This window comes from Amphibalanus amphitrite, unplaced genomic scaffold, assembly GCF_019059575.1.
Source record: "Amphibalanus amphitrite isolate SeventyFive unplaced genomic scaffold, NRLGWU_Aamphi_draft 000651F_arrow, whole genome shotgun sequence".
Taxonomy (NCBI): Eukaryota; Metazoa; Arthropoda; class Thecostraca; order Balanomorpha; family Balanidae; genus Amphibalanus; species Amphibalanus amphitrite.
The window spans coordinates 135,551-157,319 of record NW_024882145.1 but is presented as its reverse complement, the minus strand read 5'-3'; the positions used below and the strand labels follow the sequence as shown (position 1 = coordinate 157,319).

General features: G+C 49.3%; 1 protein-coding gene across 5 annotated transcripts in view; it reads right to left on the bottom strand.

Annotated features, from left to right (window-relative positions):
* The window catches only part of LOC122363999 (transducin-like enhancer protein 4), a 140,473-nt gene that overhangs the window by 25,001 nt on the left and 93,703 nt on the right, over positions 1-21,769 (bottom strand). Inside the window, exons 5-13 of one of the 5 annotated variants that reach the window (XM_043333926.1) lie at positions 16,306-16,368; positions 15,146-15,220; positions 13,205-13,285; positions 11,999-12,028; positions 10,975-11,077; positions 3,777-3,890; positions 3,270-3,298; positions 1,376-1,474; positions 300-427 (exon numbers count right to left, since the gene is read on the bottom strand). In XM_043333926.1, coding sequence (XP_043189861.1) covers positions 300-427; positions 1,376-1,474; positions 3,270-3,298; positions 3,777-3,890; positions 10,975-11,077; positions 11,999-12,028; positions 13,205-13,285; positions 15,146-15,220; positions 16,306-16,368 — 722 coding nt within the window. Of the gene's footprint in view, positions 1-299; positions 428-1,375; positions 1,475-3,269; positions 3,299-3,776; positions 3,891-10,974; positions 11,081-11,998; positions 12,029-13,204; positions 13,286-15,145; positions 15,221-16,305; positions 16,369-21,769 lie in introns of all 5 variants that reach the window. The other 4 variants (XM_043333925.1, XM_043333929.1, XM_043333930.1 and 1 more) reach the window with 4 other exon arrangements.

The window sequence follows — 21,769 nt, the reverse complement described above, 5'->3', positions numbered from 1 at the left end:
GATAACTTCACAGGACATCGTGTTTGGCATTTATCAGATCAACGATTCGAAATTGAGAGAGAGAGAGAGAGAGAGAGAGAGAGAGAGAGAGAGAGAGAGAGAGAGAGAGAGAGAGAGAGGGAGAGAGAGAGAGAGAGAGAGAGAGAGAGAGAGAGAGAGAGCATGTGCTGCAATAAAAATAGGTACCCTAACAGAGACTGTTTATTGAAAAACACAATGATAAGGGAAGCATTTCGAAGCTAACAAAAAGGCAAAACATTCTCGTGTCAATGCCTCAGTGCTGCCACCTAGTGACTGACCTCTGAGGCTCTCGTTTGGGGTGCAGCCGCTCGAGGCCGTTCTCTTTGGGTGACGTCACACCCCCACTGGTGGCGTCATTGGCGTCATCCACCACCAGGTCAAGGTCACTCTTATCGCCCTCGCTGCCCTGCGGGGGTAGAAAGGTCACACAGGTTACATCAGGCAAGGGCATGTTGCGAAGAAGGAAGTGCCTAAAAATAATAAGATAACTTGTCAAATATGAGGTTCCGGGTTATACTAAAAATAGGAAGGTATGTTACCACTGTGAACCATAACTTTGATTTTGCAGACTGACTTCAAAATATCTGCTTTACGCTGGTTAATATATTCATCACCGAAATAACCCACCGAGTTTGCGCCTGGCTAGCACTCAAAGTTTTCAAAGATGACTGACGGCGCCCATTCTCAAACCCTCGAACTCTGTGAGTGCCCACTTCATAAATGCTCCAATGTGGCGTATTGTTATCGCCTGTCTTTGTTTGACGTTCATGGGTCACAGTCGCTGCACCATATACGACCTTTGACAAACCATTCATCACATATCCTGGTCGTTTTATGGACATCCTCGAAGACCCATAAGTCCGGCTATATGTCCGTGATTTATGGCGCGTTTGCCGACCCCGGCCAGGCGGCGGTGTCTGTTTGGATTTGTTCAGGGCGCGAAGTGAGGGCCGATTAGATAGTCACCCACTATCGCCTCTGTTTGGCGTGTAAAGACAGGTAGATTTTAAAGCGGGTAGATAAGTGTAGTGGTTCCAGGGGTGACATGCGGTGAAATTGGTCCGGCCAGGGCGGTGTGGTGAGCGGCAATCGACCACCTGTCGATAATGGTAAACAAACGACCAGCGCCAGCGACGAGAAACATGCATGAAGGTCTAAGAATCGGGAGAAAAAAAAGTTTCGTTTTATCTCGTATTTCCTCTCTATGCTTTCTCTGGGCTCCTCGAATTCCTACCAGTTGCATAACACATGTCTGATTCAAAACGTTATAGGGAATAAGCTACATAATGCGTATGTTTTATGGTGCCACCCGTATGTTGGTATTTTTATGATTATTGCTCGCAGTTCTACTTACCTCGGTTTTCTCTTCTTTCTTCATGCGTTTGTTGTCTGTCTCTGGGCTGCGATTACGATGGTACTTATCCCGCGTGGCCGGAGACACTGAAGGATTTCTCTGCAAAGCACAAATAACGTATGACGGATTAGACATGCTACGCACATTTGGTAGCTAATCCATGCCTAAATAGTCGACTAGGACCGTTTTTAAAAGCTTTCTAAGAGCCTCTAAGAACGTAGATTTTGTTAAGCTAAAGCATCTCTTTGTTTTTGGCTTGGTTAAAACGGCTTTCAACTCCAACACAGGCTGTGACAAGTTCAGACCATCACCCGTCCCTGGTATTGCGGTTAGTTTGCGTCGCTGCCCATAGATAGTGCTGGTGAGGCCACCGGGACGCGTAGCACGTCTGTGGTGTGTATTATGGTCCCATATGCCGACACAAAGGACTCGAGGCGAGGAGCTACTCATCGGTAAAAGCGAGGGTGCGATGTAGGCCACTGAACTTGATAAAAGTGTGTTAAGTTTCGATTGTTGATACCACATCCACTAGCATTGCATCAGCAACAATTATGTTAAAAGAAATTCCAGCAATTGTTTGCGGGTGGGTGGGTATCTGTAACAAATAAAAAGTATCTACCCAAGTAAACCATGGAATTGTCTACAATCCTTACTCGCGGAGTCGTTCCATCAAAGACTTAATCTCCCAGCGACCTTTTACTTTCACCCCACACCCCTCGTTAATTTGTGCATCGGCAGCGGGTTTTCCGGGCACCCCAGCGTTCTTGATCTCCATACCGAGTCGCACTCTTACTGAGCCCGAGCCTTACCACCGCCGGCCACGTAATTGAATCATGTCCCGAGCGCGGTGGGTGTGTTATTGATGACTGCTCCGCATGAGGGATGCCGTACGATTAACGCACGATCCGCGCTCAATGGATTAATACGGAGCGGCCATTAGAGGCTGCCAGCGCCCGCGGCGCGGCGCGCGGCATTTGTGGCGCAGCGGGGTGCGTCACGCTCGCCGCATCCGCTGTGGCGGCGAACACGGCGCGCGCGGCGGGGAGCGGCGCGAAGTGTGCCCGAGACGCGGCGGAGATGAGGCCAGCAAATCATACTGGACCGTGTGTTTATTGATGCATGGCGTCGCGGCGGGACGTCTGAGAGGAATGGACCGGGAGGGAATCGAGGGATGAAGATTGGATTCCGCTCGGAGATAGAGGCTAGCCGCCGAATAGATGACGGTTATGGATTGGCTGAGGCCCCATATTGAGAATTGCCATATTCTTGGCACGAACGTAACAGTCGCCAAGGGAAACGGGCTATGTGTCGAGACTAAAAATGGCTGCATAGCTCCTTCCCAGCAACACACAGCAATTCCACACAGCGAGCCTCATCCCGCAAATAACCTTTCCTGCTGCAGAATGCCATCTATCTCTTTTCGTTCGTTCATTGCGAGATCATTCTCGTCAGGCCCTATACCCACAAGGTATGTGAGAATAAGCAAACCACAAACCGTGGATTCAGGACGATCGCTCTCACTTTCTTGAAATAATTGACACCACATAACATTCCAGTCAAGAACACTCCAGTGCAATGTTCGTAGAACCTTCTTGAGCTTAAAAATAATGGAAGAATGCCTGGCATTCGCTAGTTCGGAAGGCATTTATAACTGAGGATTCCCTTAGCGTGAATTTGTTTCGAATCGAGATAAAACAAATGGATAATGATAATGGAATGATAAAACACAAACAGCCTCTGTGATGCTGATTGTGTTTGAACGGTTTTCATAGACTTCCTCTTCCGTATCATTTCACACGAGAAAAACACCCAGCCCGAAAAAATAAAACTCAATGAACACAAAATAGAGCTAAACCGAAACAAGCAACCCCACAATTACCATGAAGGCACTTACGTTTTTGTCATCTGAATTCAGCCCACCACCTGCCGACAAAAACCGAGGCTGGTGTCAGACTCACTTTCAAGGTCACAGGGACGGGTACACACATCAGTCACAGGCTGTAACTCAGCCCAACACTTGTGGCGCTTCTGTTGTGACGAATCCGACGCGTCACACACGCCGCGTCACGGTCGCTGGCGCCGCAGTTATCTTGAAGCAAGATGACAGTGACGGCGTACCAGTCATAAAGGTTATCATAAAGATTATGGAGTGAGTCGGGTCAGCTGGTTGGGATGGATATGGGACACCCCCTGCGTTTTAATGACACACACTAGAGAGATCGTTTGTCGGGACATTGAAAATGCATCGAGTGAAGGCTCATCTATGCATAAATTTATAACATATATCATTTTACATTCTTTTAGACCCGTCTTATCCCGCATAGGCATAAGCTTAGTAAACTTGTCATCATCACTGTATGGTCTCATGTGACGCCTGAGCCAGTGGCGCTGCCACGCCCACCTGTCACTGTGGAAGAGGTCTTTGTCTCGTCCCGACTGCTGTCCTGCTTCGGGTTGGAGAGGGCCGCTGGGTGACCTGCCTGACCTCCTGCCAGGCCGGTCAGACCCAGGAGACCTGCGGCAAACCGTCACCAGGGGTCATAAGGAGTTACCAGGGGTTATAAGGGGTCACAAGGGGTCACAGGGGGTCATCAGGGTCCCCAGGGATAACTAGACCTACATACACATAGGTATGACGACCCTTAGAAGGGTTCACTAAAACCTTAGGCTACCAGGGATCACCAGGGGTCATCAAAGTTCACAAAGGTCACCAAGAGTCAGTACAGACTGGAGGAAAAATCAGGACACAACACTTTAACATCACTGTTCCCAGCTCTCACACACTAACGAGCGTATATTATTGATTGTGACGGTAGTGGTCGTAACGGAAGTTTATCGAAACAGCGTGGGAACAGTTTCCAGTCATCAGAGGGCGGGGTTAATCTGTGTGACCTGGGTTTCACATGGCCACAGGGTGATCAAATTTCACCTGTCACAATCGTTCTAGAAAGGGCGATCAGGATTCAAACAAATGTGTCAAATTGTTTTCAATAGGAAAAATCAGTTGATGATGGAAGACTGATGAGGAAGCAGAAAGCAAGAGAAAAAAGAGAGACGGCGAGAAAGAGAGAAAGAGAGAGAGAGAAAGAGAGAGGGAGAGAGAGAGGGGGAGAGAGAGAGAGGGAGAGAGAGAGAGGGAGAGAGAGAGGACTGCACAACGTATATTGCTCATCTTAAATAAAGTTTATCCATCATTTATCACCACTTTCTTTATTTATTTTTACCAATTACAGATCATGCGATGAATGAACGCATCCCACCAGACTATGACCGTCGTTCCACAAGTTGGAAACGAACCAGTGGGCTCAAACCCAGGATGGCTCTTCGCTAGTTTGTTTTCGTTTAACGAGGTTCCGGGTGCTGGGCACATAACTGGGCCTTGGCCTGCGTGACCTTCACAAACTTAAAACTTGCAGTGTGATCAGAGTTTCGGGGCGAGTGGAATGGTTCTGGTCAACGGTACACTGGGTACTCGATAGTACGAATCGAGTCTGCCCTCAGGGCTCGACACCTTCGAGAAGTTCAGGTTAAAAAAAATGTTCAGGCTATGACATAGTGGCCGTTTTCACGACGGAATAGCAGGCATCTATTTAATCCCCATTTGATCCTTTGGTTCCTCAGGAATTTTAGTAGTTCTTTTTAGTAGGTTCCCCAGCTTTCGAATGAATGGTGCATTAGTTTGCTATTTTTCTATTAAATATCACATCGATTTACTTTATCTAAGGATTTATCACTAATATCAACATAAAGCGTAAGCACAATTATAAAATTATGAAATTATTGAATACTAGTACAATAGTTAAAAAAAGATACTGAGTTGCCAGGCTACAAAGAATATATTCATTTATGGCGCACGACAGACATTTAGAAAGCAGCGCCCTGTTTTATTGCACGCTGCTAGCCGCTTCCATTGGGTTTTGCAGGCCGACGTCATTGGTCGTTACACGTATGATGTCACGCGACTTGTGGCCTGTCACGGCTCTTTAATGATCTCCACTAAATGAATGCAACAATGGCCTTTTAAGTTGATCTCTGTGGCCATCTGTCTATGGAGCGACCAATATGAAAGTTGGGTGAATTTACCGGGGTTACATGACTATGAGCAAGCAAATGTGTATCAGGAATGGATTTAGGTGGAGAATTGCGCTGGACCATGAGTGCTCGAACGCTCCCAATTCCACGCCGGTTTGGCTTTGGAGCCGAAACAGACGATGCGGGTCAAGGTCACCGCTGGGGTAACGGTGGATTGGCTGCGCCCGAGCACCCGTAACGCGGCACAATTCTCCATCTATGGATTTTCCTATTCGCTCAGCATTGTGATAGGCGTTTGTAATAGCATTTACTCTGCTCATGTACCTATCCCCGGTTATTTAAAAGAAGTTTTTGTGGGGGAATATCACGGCTTTAGGTACTCGGTGGCCCTATTCACGACTTTCAAAGAATGCTCCGATAACTAAACACCGCACAGACCTACTGCATTAGTGAATCTGACAGAATGTCTGTGGAATTACATCCCCCCTCACCACACCCCTAAAAACTCATCCAGTGTCCAAAACCACTTTTATCGACTCGCCAAAAAAAACACACACACACACACACACACACATACACACACAAAGCATGGGGCATGTCAGCTCTCAGTTCATTTATCATTGTCTTTACCATGGTTCAATTGCATTGCGCGATTTAAAGCACGTGAGTGCCTATATAGTATACGAGTATATGTAGAAAATAATATCTACAGCAAAACATCCAAAATTACAAAGGCTACAATGCTTAAAAAGTAGGTTCATCAAGGAAGCCCATTTTTACTTGCGTTGTGTTCCCAACCATGCGATTCCAACGCGGGCTATTCGCAACGTCTGTTAAGGCACGTTAACAACTGACAAGCCGCCACCGCTGCCACTTATTCATACTCGTAGATGGACGCGTAGGAACGGCTGGAACATTGTGGGTGCATGGGTGCAGAAATCCAACCATGGCCGGTGAGGGGGGGGGGCGACACCCGAGCGAAGGCTCGTAACGAGCTTTGAGGGTGTACCATGTCGAAAAGGTACCAACCGATAAGTGCATTTGGAAGCATTGATCCTCGCATGTGTAGGGGGGTCGGATGAACCCCCCCCCCCCATGGTTGTTCGCAAATAACTCGCGCAAAAAGCGGTCGAGCGCGACGAAACTTTTAGTACCCTCGAGTTGATCAGTTTTACACCTACTCTAACAATTTCATGACCCTGACCCAAAAGACCTTTGACCTGTGACCTGATTCTCGAGACCATGTTCGGCTGGAATCGCGATTTGGCGTATGTATGTCAGCTCACATTATCCGCGCGTTTCCAGTCTTTTTGTGATTGTAGACGTCCAAACATGTGAAATGATGTTCTTCCCATGCATCACGGTGGGTGTGAAGATAACCTGAAGGTCAGGTCAGGTCATTGACCTTTGATGACCTCGGTTCACTTTTTCGAGTTTTACATGTTTCTACGGTAGTTTATAGGGCTGATTTCGAATTTAGCATCCATTTGAACGTTTACGAAGTAGTTTTAGTGCTTTCGTGACATTCTACGACGCCGTCAGTGGTAGTTGACACCTACTATGGATAGCCGGTAGGACGCCTAATGATTGACCTGACCTGACCTGACCCGATCTGGCCTAAATGCATGAAGAAATCATCTGTGATCAAAACTAACATCAGATATTTGTGATCAGCACCCCGAAAAACCCGATAACAGCTTCACTTTACGCAGTTCTAGCAGGTCCCGATTTTCCCGACTTTTGGAATATTGACCTGACCTGGAAGGTCAACCAATGAAGCAGGACCTTAAAATTGGGTATCATCCGCTTCCTCTCGTCACGGGCAACACCCTCGTTTTTTTCCGCGAAGCTCTAGCTCGATCAGGGGCCGAACGGCAGGGGGTCCGACCGACCCCCTCCCCCTCCCCCTACACATTAGAAGCTGGAAAACGCTGCACACATTCGAGGGCTAATATTGTCAATATTGACTACTGCAAAAAGTAAAAGCGGTCAACTTAGCCATTTTCGAAGATGTCGGGCTAAAATTTTGACAGTGGGTCATCGGTTCGGTATGTGTTCAATCACATGCTCCATTTCCGTTTTTTCAGCACAAATGTAAGTTTTGAAGACCATCACTGATCACAGTAGCAAATGCTTCGAAAGATGGATAGTAGGCAACATATCCTGAATTTGCCGTGCTGCATGGGAAGTAGTGTTGATGAAATTATTGTGGGTGCAGAATACATTGTCTGCACCCACTGGATAAATATTGTGGGTGCAGCTGCACCCATGCACCCATGGTTCCTACGCTTATGTAGATGGTTGATATCGCAGCTTGGGCGTCAGCAGCGCGGCCCACAACGCGTCGGCGCCAGCGCACGCAGCTGTTGGCACTCGGCAGCCGGTGTTGCGACTTAACGGCCGGCCGGCCCCATGAAGGAGAAGCTCTTGGTGAAGCTTTGTGATCGCCTCATAGCCGCCTTGGATGTCATCTTTCTTGGCAGATCCATCCGTTCAGATGGTACGGTGCAGTCTGGATAAAGGACGAAGTCCAACGCCGCTAACCCCGCGACCGCCACCCCACAACGTGGCCGCAGACCGAACGGGCGTGAGGGCCGTAAGGGCCACCCCGCCATCCGGTAGGTGGCTGAGCAGCCGGGCGCAGCGGCGCCTGGGCGGCGGCCGCGCTGAGATGAAGTCCCAAACCGCCATGTCGCCATCACCGCCATCACCATTGCTGCAGCTGTTCCCAACCGCCTCAATCGCCGCCGTTTTGCCAGCAGTCGCGCCGCGGAATGGCAGAAGCTCCAGAGTAGCCTCCAGCGCCCCTCTCCGCACGTGTGCAGGACGCAGGTGCACTGCGGCCGCCGGGTCCGACGTCCAGGCAGATCATGATATTTCCATGCTGCTCCGACGGTGGGCTGGTCTTGTTTGGGCGTTCCTCCACTGTGACGTCGGTCACGCCTGCCCCAGCCAGGGCGCAGAGGCCGACGTGTCACCATCCGGTTGCAGTCCTCAGTCGGGTCGCAACGTGTACCTCTTCCGCAGCGTGGAGCGCGCTCCCGCTGGGCAGCGATACAGCCAAAAGTAGCATAGCATGCGGGCGGCCAGCGCTGCGCCGGACAGCGGACCCATGCCGGGGGTATGCCGGTCTCGGCCATTAGCGGGGTCGTCGGGGCCGAGGCTGTACCTACATACAGCTGGTGACCGCGTGAGCCGCCAATCGAAGCTCACGGCTTATAAGCTCGACGCGGGCATCACACGCCGTCCCGATGGGAGCTCCACGACGCCGCCGCGAACTCCAGCGCGGCTCGCAGCGCGAAGACCAGTACGGACGGCCGGGGCAAACGGCGTGCGGGAGTCGCAGGCGACGTTCTGCGGACAGAAAGGGTTGGGCATAAGCTGGTCGGCAGGACACTCTTGAGCCGAGCCTTTGATGTAATTACAGATGATCCAGAAGCATGCACAAAAATTCATGACACACTATTCTCATTTATGTATTTGCTACATATGATATGATATACCAGCTCATGATCAGTGACGCATTCTGGGCAATATGTTCTGAAGTGAAGTAACTGAAGTTACAGCTTAAAAGCTTAAAAAACAGCTTAAAAAAACACACACACACATTCGATAGCTTATGAGAATAACATGCCTTGTGTGCTTAATGCAGGAAAATATTTTTTCACTTTTTTAGAAACAGCAAGAGTTGTCAACAAGCCATGTCAACTATCTAAACAATTTTTATGGAAACTGCTCTAGCTAGCTTAAAGTTCCACAACGTTTCCGGAGTACCGTACCCAAACTCAGTTCATGTTACAAGAAAAAACAGTAATAATGCCTCCTAATTTTGAATGAAATATAGGTATGAGTAATTTGATTTGGAAAGCAACAAATTTCCGCACATCATTTTAGCAAAATTACTATTTTCTTCAGCCATCAGGTTACACAAAACTATAGTAAACTTTATGATCTAGTTTACACAAGACCAAAGCCCCGATTTTAACAAATGTAGATAAAATTTAAACAATTTTAAAAAATGTATCGTGGAGAAAATGAAAAGTGTAGATTTGTAAAGCCGGGATATTTCAATTTCACGGATTAGGCACTTAAAGAAATATCTTCACCTTTCTTTGAGCCACCAGCCTTCACCCAAGTTTTACACGAATGTAGTGAAGCAGACAATGTGGCAACTCAAAATTGTGATGGTTTGAGATAATTATGACGGTAAAAGAAAAAGCAACACAAGGTTCCTTACCCTCGTTTTTTTCACATGGGTTCAGATGAGGCTTCAACTGTTGCCGACCTGAGGAGCTATAGGGACTTGAGCTTTCCAAAACTCAATTTCTAAGGGCACTGAGCAGTGTTTGGCTTTCACACGAATGCGATAGTAAGTTATATGAAGCTGACAAAGCAAGCAAAGCAAAGCATGATGCCCCGCGCGTCCGCCCGCGACCACGCCCCGCGTCCGACTCCCGACCGCCGCGTGACCCGAGGCGCCCGGCGGTCACGTGACCTACCGGCCGGGACTGCAAACGGCCATCACCACCATTCTTGTATGACGTCATATCCTACTGAGGTGCTGATTGGTCGGAATTAGATACCTGAAGGTAATTATCTGCCGTAGTTATTTTTGTTTCATTGTTTTGCGTGTTTTCTTATATGAAATGTAATTAAAAAATTGTCATATTTTAATCACCATTAAAACATAGCTGAATAGGTATAAAAGAGAACTCGATATATACTTTCCTTGTTTTTAAGAATTCCGGAATTAGATACCCGAGGGAGCAAAGAGGGAGCAAGTTGCCACGCTGATTTAATACCTCATAGTCGAAAGGTGGGCTACTAGAACTAAAAATTGCTGTGTTTGTAAATAAATAAGTGATTTGAGGGCAAAAAATGCCCGGATTTAAACTTCTAAAATTATTTTGAACATAAAATATTTCAGTTTGAGGGATGTTAAGGCCTCTAAGGGTAGGTACTTTTTAGGTATCAAATAAGTTCCTCTGCGAAAGTTCCGTCGTGAAAACGGCCAGTATCCTATGTAGTTTTATGGTTAGAGATGTGTGTTGTTTAGAGGAATTGCTGCAAAATATCTGAACGGCATTCAAACGTGTGCCTGTGCAATACGTGTGCATGCCTCAAAAGCTTTAACAGCCTTAGCAAATGGGGAGTCTAATGTGAATTGTTAAAGTATGCGGATTCGGAATTAACTTAGAACACAGAATGATACATCTGTTTTTTAACTGAGAAGCTTTAACTGAGAGCAAAGTCGGGCATGTGGAAATTAAAGTAGCTCTTGTTTGAACATCACCTATCTCACTTTTCCAGTTATAACGAAACTTGTGCACGAACACGTTTGAGCATACATAATGAATTTACAATGGCTGTTAGGTAAACGGAGTATCGCATTCGTGTTTCTCTATGGCATGTTTGATAATTAGGTATAAATTATACTGCAAGTGTAATTCAGTTTGATGCACTATACAGTTGTCTGCCATTACATACCCCGACTTGATGGGTGCATTATGACTGCACTGTCAATGAACCTCTAAACCACAACAGACATCTATAACATATATACTGACTTGCCACTGTGGAGGGCGGCAGTCCCGGCCCGGCCAGTCCCGGGTGGGGCATCATGGAGAGCGGCGGAGCGTGCGAGTGTGGCAACTGCTGCGCGTGCATCTGCTGCTGAAACACAGCCAGAAGGTCAAGGTCAAGCAGCGGCGCGGTCAAGGTCACAGGTTACGGTCGCGAGATGGCACGGTCAAAGTCGAGCGGTAAAGGAACATGACCAAGAAAATCAAGATGACATTATGGGTGAAAATATAGAATATATGTAATTATCAAATAATTATATGAATGTATCAATGAAAATTAAATCAAAATGAGCGATAACTAAACAGTGAACCTTATAGGTAGATGGAGCAAAATATAAACACCAAACAAACGATCAAAATATTCATGATAATGAATTGATATCAAACTGTTTATCATCATCTGGCTGACAAACACCTTTTACAACCAGTCAACAACCAGACCCCTGATACAGCGTTTCACTGGCGTAATGAATTAACTGCGCCCGCTGACAAGCTGTCCCACTATGGCCGGCATCAATCATAATCTAGGTCGGTTAGTTGAAGCCAGTGCAAAACAGGCGTCGCTCTGGATTAAAAGTGTCAGCGGTGCGATTGCACTGACGGTTAAATTGCACCAACAGACTGGCAGAAAGAGCGCCACACTGGGTGAAACATATTAGAAAGCCGGGGAACACGCCACATGCAAAAACAAAGAACGGAAACGTCGCAAACTCAGACAGGCGTGCGGGAGGACGAAACCCAATAACCGAAGAGTGAATATAATCCAGGGCTGGACAGAACAATACCAATGCAGCAGCGGTGAAGCTACTGTCAGGCAAATCTCACCTGCCTTTACTGCCTGACGGGACACACCATACACAGATCATGTCCAAGCCAAGTCAATTCTATTCAACTTAACCCATACAAGCCACACCATAATAGAGCAAGCGAGGCAAAACCAAAACATGCAAAGCGCAACCGAATCATGTATGCAGGCGTCACACATGTGAGCGATGATAGCGGTACTAACCAATAGCCGGGGCAGGTCCGCTCTTTGAGGCTGAAACGACAATCAGGGAGGGGCTGGTGTTGGTGGTGTGTCCGTGAGGGGATGGTCCTACCAAACATACTAACACGTTACTTCTGCTGCTCGGGTTCGATCGCGGTTCTGCAACGGCAAACAATTTCCCTCCTTACAATACCAAGACGGCTGCAAAAAGCGAATGCTCATAAATTTAATTTAAGAAATGTGTTTAACAGGTTGTAATGAGAGAGCATTGGGAACACTTTGCCTGCAAGCAGGAGATGTGCAAGCTTTTACACGATTGATGTTTTTTTCCGACGGAAAGATGAGTGTGTAATAAATTCATTCTTTCCTTTACACAGCCGAGCCGGATTATATCTATTCCACAGTGCAAATTCGATAAGACAGGAGACTCGATATGAGTTCCTGATCCCTTCCGGTCGCTCCATGGATAGCCATTTCAAAGCACTGCACTGTGGGTCAGTGACCATTGTTCCGATAAAAGGGCCCCTATCTCAGTATCTATCCATTTCAGAGCAGCCTCCACCTACACATTGCCCATCTACATTCTACAGCGCACACTGCGCAATGGAATTGGTAGGTCAAATGCAAGGCATAGGTTAAATGCAGCGTTATATATATTTCATGGGAAGGTGTCCTGTTTTTTTTTTTAATGGCATTTGTGACAAAAAATCCTAAATGCTGCTAACATCATCTGTAAGTTGTGCAGGTAAGTACATCATATTGCAACGTCAAGATCACTGCAAGCGGGAGCACACATAAGCCTGCAAAGGCAACATATCTTATCGCGCTTACTTCTACGAGTCCAAGCCATGCATGGTGGTATTTATCATCCACGTAAAAACATCTGTGGGGTGGTCTTGTGTCATTTTATGCGAACAAAATGAGAGTGTTAGCGTATAATTGTTAAATAAAAAGTCACAACCAACACTCAACGACAAACTGGGTAGAGTGCACACTACAGCACAATCCACAAACAAAACGAATATTAATAAGAAAATCAAAATAGAAAAATAGAAAAATCGTTAACGAGCAACGTGCATAACAGTGGATGCTTTATTCCGCCAATGATCTGGTGAATTCACTCAACCAGATCTATACCGAGCGAACCATTGCAGGGAAGTTCGAGCAAAAAGCATAACCAACTACACACACCATCAAACAGCTACCAGTGAATGACAGCACACCTACCGAAATCTGCTTGGCTAGCAGCCTTAGCTGGTCGGCCATCTTAAGCTCGTGGTCCTTTTCTGATCCATTCATACTTTGGAGCTGAAAGGTGCATTTTGATTATTTTCTTTGGCATGGTGATGTAGTAATTTTAACAAACTGAAATCTAATACGTATTGTAATATAAGACCGGACTGTGAAAATGCCAAATACAAGACAAGATTCAGGCCTCAATATCTAACTTTGAGACTTTGAGACACACAGGGGGACACAGGTGATACTGTCAATTTTTGCGTTTTTAAAGTGGTTCATAATCAAATAACTCAGTTCAATCAAAATAAAAAAAATCAGTTTATGTGCTATTGAGTAAGACGAAGATGGTAGCCTGCATGAGCTCGCATCACCCCTTGTTATAGTGGTATCAAAGCATCACTTGACCTGGCGCCCTCTTCCTTTTCAGCGGAACTACTATGACACGTTCTTTCCGAAAAAGAAATTCTCTGGTTGCCTTTCACGTCACGCATGCGGTTCAAATTCATCCCGCGTCTAGTTTAAGGCATTTTCATCCATATTTCAGTGTCGCGTAGCCGTTCTGATTCAAATTTTCTGACATCTCTCTACGGCTTCACCCTCTCCTAAATCACTTTTATCATATCGTCCCTCCCCAACCCCGTTTCCCGGCTGGAGGCCCTCCCGTTCCAAGCCTACTGTGGTAAGTCCACCCTTCCCTTCTCCCTCCCCCTGCCCCCCCCTCACCTCCACCAGTCCAACGCTCCACATTATTCACGATCGAAGCCGCTGATTTGACAGAGCCTAGCGGGGCCGCGTTACCACTGCCCGCGATCGACCCGCAAACAAAGGAGCACCTTTCCGCTGTGAGCTACCATATCCGATCCCCGGAGACCTAACATCGATCTGCAACCAAACACGACGCAGCAGCGGCGAATTACGGCGCGCGACGACGACTAATGGCGCTCAGGCGTGTTTTCGCCACAGGCTATTCTGGCAGACGACAATGCATATATGATTAGCACTGCGGCAGATATCAGAAAAACACCCCAGCCGGCTATGATTGGAGCTGAAAGTTAGCCGATCGATCGAGCCCGGTGAGCCGGCGGATTCGAGCCCGGCGCTCGACTAACTAAATCCACAGCGGCGCCGAGCGACGCTGATTAAAAGCCACTAAATTATGTTGGGCGCAGCGCGGCAGCTGCTGATGGCGCCCGTTGATAGGCTTGCCGATTGCTAACGCGAGCTTAATTCGCAGCTGAGCCAGAACACCTTGGCTTTGAGAGCGGCGGTGGCCGCGGGCGCGGTTGACTCTGCTGTAACTAATTTAGTCTGACGGATCGACGTCGAGACTGATGTTGTCCTGCACCGATCAAAGAAGCCATACCAGCGCGATCACGGTGGGGAGCCAAGTCAAACACGGCTCCGTCGGGATTCTTCATCATCCGCCGACGGCGGCAGGGGCGAGTTAAGTGGGGATTGGCTACTTAGTGGCCAGACAGATGTTTTTGTGGCTGCGATATGTTACAAGCCCTGGCCATGAATCAGCAGGCATTTCGCTAATTTGTGGTTGGCAATAATTTGTGTTAATGAATTTTAAAACCAGCAAAGCTTATTATAATGACCATTCAGTCCTTTTTTTGGTTTAGACGGAGCAAAAGATGCCTTGATGATTGCAAAGGTATCTATTTGGCTTGTTGACAAACGATAGATTGCGTAAATTTGTAATGGAAAAGTTAGTTAGACGTGAGCATCATATTACGAGAGATAGGTATACTATAGCGAATACTGTATCAATTTTTTTTTTAGACACAACTTTGGCCACAATAACCACAAGCAACACGTAACACGATCATCCACCTCCTCATTTCCTATTGTAAATCCCCTCCCCACACCCTCAACCACCCCACACAGCCCCATGATAGCCCGGGCCGGTCGGCTCCGTCCACTTACGCCGATGATCTGGTTGAGTTCTGCCATGGTGACCTGTTTGGCCCGCTCCACTGCCGAGGCCACCTGCTGCTGATGCTGGCGGGATAATAAATGACGTCATTGGGATACATTCCAGCGGCCGGAGACCACTAATCACTGGAGTTATAATGTAAAATCAACAGGCAGAGACATTGAAATGTGTGATCGAGAGAAATTATCAGCCACAATAGCAAAATGGCTCTGGTTATAGCGCTTAACTGAGAAAACATAATAAATCTAATAAGTCAGTATCTCAAAGAGGACAATTACAACAGCAAATCTCCACACCTAGTGTTGAAGTGATTGTGAAATTGAGGTTTAGAGACTATGTAGTGACGTGATTGACAAGTGGTTTGCAATGGAATAGTGACAATGAAACCTCGGTATGCGGCAGTTATCGAAACCATGCGAACTTTGACCTCACACTTTGCGGAAGCTAAGCTCCGAGTACCCACTGCTGATCTACTGATAGCACACTTGAAGCTAGTGCGTCAAGCCCCTGTGATTAGGCTCTTCAAAGAAACAACTCTTCATCAATCAGAAGTGCTCCCGGACAGCAGTAGCGTGCTGAATGTTCGGCAGCCCTGTAAGTTTATTGTTGCTGATGGCCGGTGCAGAACTCGAGTCCTCATAAAGCAAAATAAATGAACCATACTACATAAATGGTTTGAAGAATGTGTTGCTTATTTGCAGTGGTTGTTTGATGAGTTACCACACATACCATGCATGTTTGCTCTTCAAAAACAATGATACGTTTCAATGTCAATACAATAACGAAGTGAATTTCTGGTCAAGGACGAGTCAGCTTAACGGGGTTTAGTTCAAGTGCAGAGTTACAAATTGAAGCATTGGTTTTGCAAATAAATTCTCTTCATGCTCCCTGGACTGTTCGTGCGCCTGCCAGTTGCCAACTCATTCAGCATTGTCGATTGACCCCTTTATCCACCCAGCCCTCACCTCTTGTGACAGACCCCTTTATCCATCCAGCACTCACCTCTTGTGACAGACCCCTTTATCCACCCAGCACTCACCTCTTGTGACAGACCCCTTTATCCACCCAGCACTCACCTCTTGTGACAGACCCCTTTATCCACCCAGCACTCACCTCTTGTGACAGACCCCTTTATCCACCCAGCACTCACCTCTTGTGACAGAAAAGGCATGACCTGTGCCAGGATGGCGTTCAGGCGCTTGGCGATCTCCGTCTGAAAAAGGAAAGATGCGTCAGCTCGGGTTTTTGACGAATAGGTACGTAAAGTTGGATAGACATGATAATAAGTGAGCTCGTAGTACAAACCTTGAAATTGACATGAGCTGATGCTTTATTCGACAAATAAATGCCTGAAACTCGGCTCGGAGCTCTAAACAAATGAGTGCAACAGTTTTAGCAATGGACTCTTGCTATAAACTGCACTCATACCGTTCTGCGTAGCGCTATACCTCGAAATAATCGGCGAACCATAACATCAGGGCTGAATCTACATTTGTGTGTTCGTAGGCGTGAAATGGAAATGTGTCTCAGTTTATTTATCTACGACGAGCGATATCCTGTCTGGCATCACCCACTGACAGAACCAGAAGCGAGATGGATGCGCCAATAAAGCGATGATGGGAGCCAATTCCGACAGATGCTGGGAGGTTTATTTGTGTAGTGTGATGGTCGCCAGAGATGGGACTGCTCAGTTGTTCACAGAGGCCAGAGCAATGAACACACACCGACTCGCCGGGGGGACAGGATGTCCTGGACGGGATAAGGAACATAACCGGACACGTCAGGGTCAGGGGAAGACAGGATGTCCTGGACAGGATCACTAACATAGTCGAACACGTAAGGGTCAAGGGAGGGTGACACTGGACACAAACGGACACGTCTGAGACACACAGTACCACGTCAGAGAGAGAGAACCAGTTAAAAAAGAGGACAAGATCAACGACTTCAATGACACAGAGCATCTATCACGATGGAGCTTCGGTGGTCCAAAATGAATTGATATCGTAAGTCAACCAAAGTCCACAAGCTCAAAGTGGGATGCAGAGTTGCATTTTAGCTTGCAGCGTACCCTTACAAGACAAAGTCTTGTTCCTTTCTTTTCATTACAAAATACAAAATGCAATATTCCAATACTCTTCTATCCCTGCGCCCATCGCACCTCACTCTCTCTCCCCCCCCCTCTCTCTCTCTCTCTTTTTTTTTTTTTTCTCTCTCTCTCTCTCTCTCTCTCTCTCTCTCTCTCTCTCTCTCTCTCTCTCTCTCTCGCTCTCATTCTATTCGTCGATCGCTCCGTCATCTCTCCACCGTATCACGCCTAGTCGATCGCTCCGTCACCATGACAAACCGTGAACAAACGCTATCTGGTCTCTCCACGCTCCTCAATCTCCGAAAAACGTGAAAAGACCATGCTTTTCTGCTTACGTACTAACGGCTTCCTTACGAGGGTTATATTTTGTTTTGGTTGCAGCGATATGCTATTGAATTACGAACACTTGGTAAACTGTGCAGAGCCAATGTTGGATAATGAGCTGGAGCACAAACAACATTTTACTGAAACGAACAAGTTCGAAAACACTTAGTAAAGGCTGGTTTTCAACTTTTCCGACGCACTGAATAAATAATCTGAACATGATTAACTGAGGAAACTTGTAGCGCTCAAAGTTGTAAACAAGCCTATTCTACCGCCTAATACGCCACCCTTTCCCCACTCTTTCACGCCCTTCCATCACATAATACGCCACCTTTCCCCACCCTCCCACCGCCCACTACCCCACCCTCTTCCCACCCCTCCCACCGCCTAATGTATCACCCTTCCCTCGCCCACCCACCACCCACCACTGCCCCTCCCCCTCCCCCCCGCTCGTTGCCCGGAGCGGTGGTGGTCGTGCCACCATCAGTGGTTCCCACTGCTTCCATTAGGGGCCATTACCTCCAATACGCGACCACAGCACGGCCGATTAATACAGCCAGCCGACGCGGCGCGTCATCACCCCCACAGGCGGGGGGGGGGGGGGTCGTCGGAGCCGACGATGTCGCCGAGAGGGGGGGGGGGAGTGGCGTGCCTGCCCACCTCAGGCGCCCTGATCGATAGCGAGGTAATCGACAGCAGGCAGAGCAGTGTACCGCGACCGGCAGAGGCGCACCCAGGGGGATCCTCGAGGGGGCAGAGCAGTGTAACGATACCGGCAGGGACAGACCCAGAAGGGTCCTTGGGGGAAAATGGACCGCGACCGGCAGTGGCGGAGCCAGGAATGGTCCTGGGGAGAAAGGTACCACGACGGGCAGTAGCGTAGAAAGTATTGCGGTGAAACCTTTGCCTGATAATTTTGGTGGTGGTGCGAAAGGCGATCATCACATTTAGTAGTTTTTTTTCAGACATCCACTTGATGAAACTATTGATCATACAGGGGCGGATCCAGGAAAACTCCAAGGGGAGGGTCATGAATCGAAGTGGTGCCCCTACCTATACCCAAAATTAAAAACTCAACGGATTTCGTCCACTTCATTTTGGTGGTGCCCCCATTTTCAGTTTTTTTTATTTTTTTTTATTTTTAGTCAGTATCTTAACTCTTAGCCACAACCACATTTACCAACTGTAAGCAAGTATATATGAATGTGCTATGTGCATAGATGCTATGTGTATATATGTTGTGGACGCTGAGTAGTGAGTACTTACCAGGAACGTTATCAGGTAAGCAAATCGTTGTCAGTCCGACGAACTTGACCCTGGCGTCCTAAAGGGTCTGTCCTTGACACTTCAGGCTTGTCAGGGGCACCAAAGTCCTTTAAGGGACACCACAAACCTTTCAGGGGCACCTACGGCCTTGTAGGGGCGCCACAGGCCCGCCAGGGGCACCACAGGCCTGCCAGGAAGTAGGGGCACCACAGGTCTAGCAAGTATACACGACAGGCCTGTCAGGGGCACAACGGACCTGTTGGGCCCATGAGCACCCCTAGGGGCAGGGGCACCACAGTCCTTCCAGGGGCACCGCAGGCCTGTGAGGGGCACCAGCGGCCTAGCAGGGGCACCAGTCAACACAGGCCTGCCAGGGGCACCACAGACCTGCAAGGGGCACCAGAGGTCTGCCAGGAGCACCACCGACCTCGCAGGGGTAACTTGGGCCTGTCAGGGCCCAGGGGCACCACGGGCCTGTCGAGAGGCACTTCAGGCTTTTCAGGGGCACCATAGTCCTCTCCGGGCGCAGGGGTAGCAGGGGCACCAGAGGCCTGCCAGGGGCACTACAGGCCTAGCAAGGGCACCACTGGTCTATCAGGGGCACCACGAGCCTGTCATAGCCAGGCATCTCAGGCTTGTCAAGGCCCAGGGGCACCACAGGTCTGTGAGGGGCACCAGCGACCTAGCAGGGGCACCAGTCAACACAGGTCTGCCAGGGGCGCCACAGACCTGCCAGGGACACCACAGACCTGCCAGGGGCACCAGAGGTCTGCCAGGGGCACCACCGGCCTCGCAGGGGCACCTTGGGCCTGTCAGGGGCACCACGGGCCTGCCGAGGGGCACTTCAGACTTTTCAGGGGCACCAGTCCTCTCCGGGCGCAGGGGTACCAGCGGCCTAGCAAGGGCACCAGAGGCCTGCCAGGGGCACCAGCGGCCTAGCAAGGGCACCAGAGGCCTGCCAGGGGCACCACAGGCCTAACAAGGGCACCACGGGCCTGTCAAGGACACCTCAGGCTTGTCAGGGCCCAGGGACACCACAGTCCTTCCAAGGGCACCGCAAGCCTGTCAGGGGCACCAGAGGCCTGCCAGGGGCACCACAGGCCTAGCAAGGGCACCACTGGCCTGTCATGGGCACCTCAGGCTTGTCAGGGCCCAGGGGCACCACAGTCCTTCCAGGGGCATTACAAGCCTGTCAGGGGCACCAGAGGCCTAGCAAGGGCACCACAGGCCTGCCATGGACACCACAGGCCTGCCAGGGGCACCACCGCCCTTGCAGGGGCGCCTCAGGCCTGTCAGGGGCACCACGTGCCTACCGGGGACACTTCAGGCTTGTCAGGGGCGTTACAGTCCTGTCAGGGCCCAGGGGCACCAGGCCCGTGGTGTCCCTGCTAGGCCTGTGGTGCCCCTGGCGGTCCTGTGGTGCCCCTGTCAGGACTGTGATACCCCTGATAGGCCGGTGGTGCCCCTGGCAGGTCTTTGGGCCCCCGGGCCTCAAGGGGGGGGGCCATGACCCATGTGACCCCCCCCCTTGGATCCGCCCCTGTGATCATATAACTGTCAACCAGCCCAGTGCAATCGTGGTTGACTGTCAGCATTGCGTAAAGGCTAACTAGAGAGAAGAGAAAGGTGCGCGAGATCGCCTCGTAGCCGGTGCGCCCTGTCATACCGAATCATCGTCGGAGTCATTCGCTACCGGCTGACACTCCCGTCACGGATAAGTCATCCAACGTCTCCTGACACTCCGCCACACTCGTGACAGTTGCCATGCCGCCGACAGGCGCGTCACGCCGTGTCACGTCACGTGCCGCGTGCGACAAATCTGGGTCGTCACATTTCGACTGCTCGCCGGCGGACAGAGTTGGTGATGGACTGTGTGACATGACAGCTCCGGTGACAGACGACTGTCACATGACGCGTCTGTCACCTGGGTGTGGATGAAACTGACAGACGCCGATGAAGACCACGCTAATGAGTGACGCAGAGCACATAACCGCGATAGCGCTTTGCACAGTCATGCTATTAATGTGAAAATCGACAACACTTTCGCACGTATGGTGCTGCAAGAAAACACCATCTGAGTTTGTGGTGCTGTGGGGCTGTTCACCACATATCAGTGACTGGGTTTTACGTTAATCAGAAATGGAGAATATCAACCTGGTGCGTGTTCCAAAAATTCAATCAGTTCGATCCAAACGGCCCCAAGTAAAAGAATTAATTTAAGGAGCGGGTTGTTATATTTAAATTACCAAAACGAAGTCAAAAACCAAAACAGCGAATCAGACCATGGAGCGACGAAGAGACGAGAATGAAATCCAAGTTGGCCAAATATGCCCTGCCTAATCTAAGTTATAAATCCCGGACAGAACGGGCCAAATCGCGGAGCCAGACGTGACGCGTCTGCTCGGGTCAAGAGCTCGGCCTAGAAGTCGGGGGAGCGGAGCGCGCGGCCCGACGCAGCGGGCTGGGCCCCAGACATGCGCAGAAACACTCGGAGACCACGCGGCGACGGATCGAGCGCGGATTGGTCAGCAGACTGCTGCAATGCAGGCTGCAGACACGCGGTCGCCTCGTGAAAGGGTACAATGTTCACTGGCGCCCCCTGGGCCGCCCCCAGCACCGGGGGGGGGGGGGGTAGCAACGTCACAACTCACAACAAGTCGGCGCGCGAATCGGCAGCGCCGGCCCGGGGACTCCCGTGCCGGCCGGCGACACACGTGGTTATTGCATCATCGAGACGAGGCAACGAATAACGCAGGCGCACCACAGTACTCACCGCCTCAGCGCGGAGCGCATACACGATAACCCAAAACAATCACTTTTCACATCACTCGGTGCGCGACGCGATCGACACTTCACTGCGCGACGGAATAATCACTACACGGTACGGTGCAACGCAATTGTCACTGCACGGTCCTGCGCGACGCACGAATCACTACAC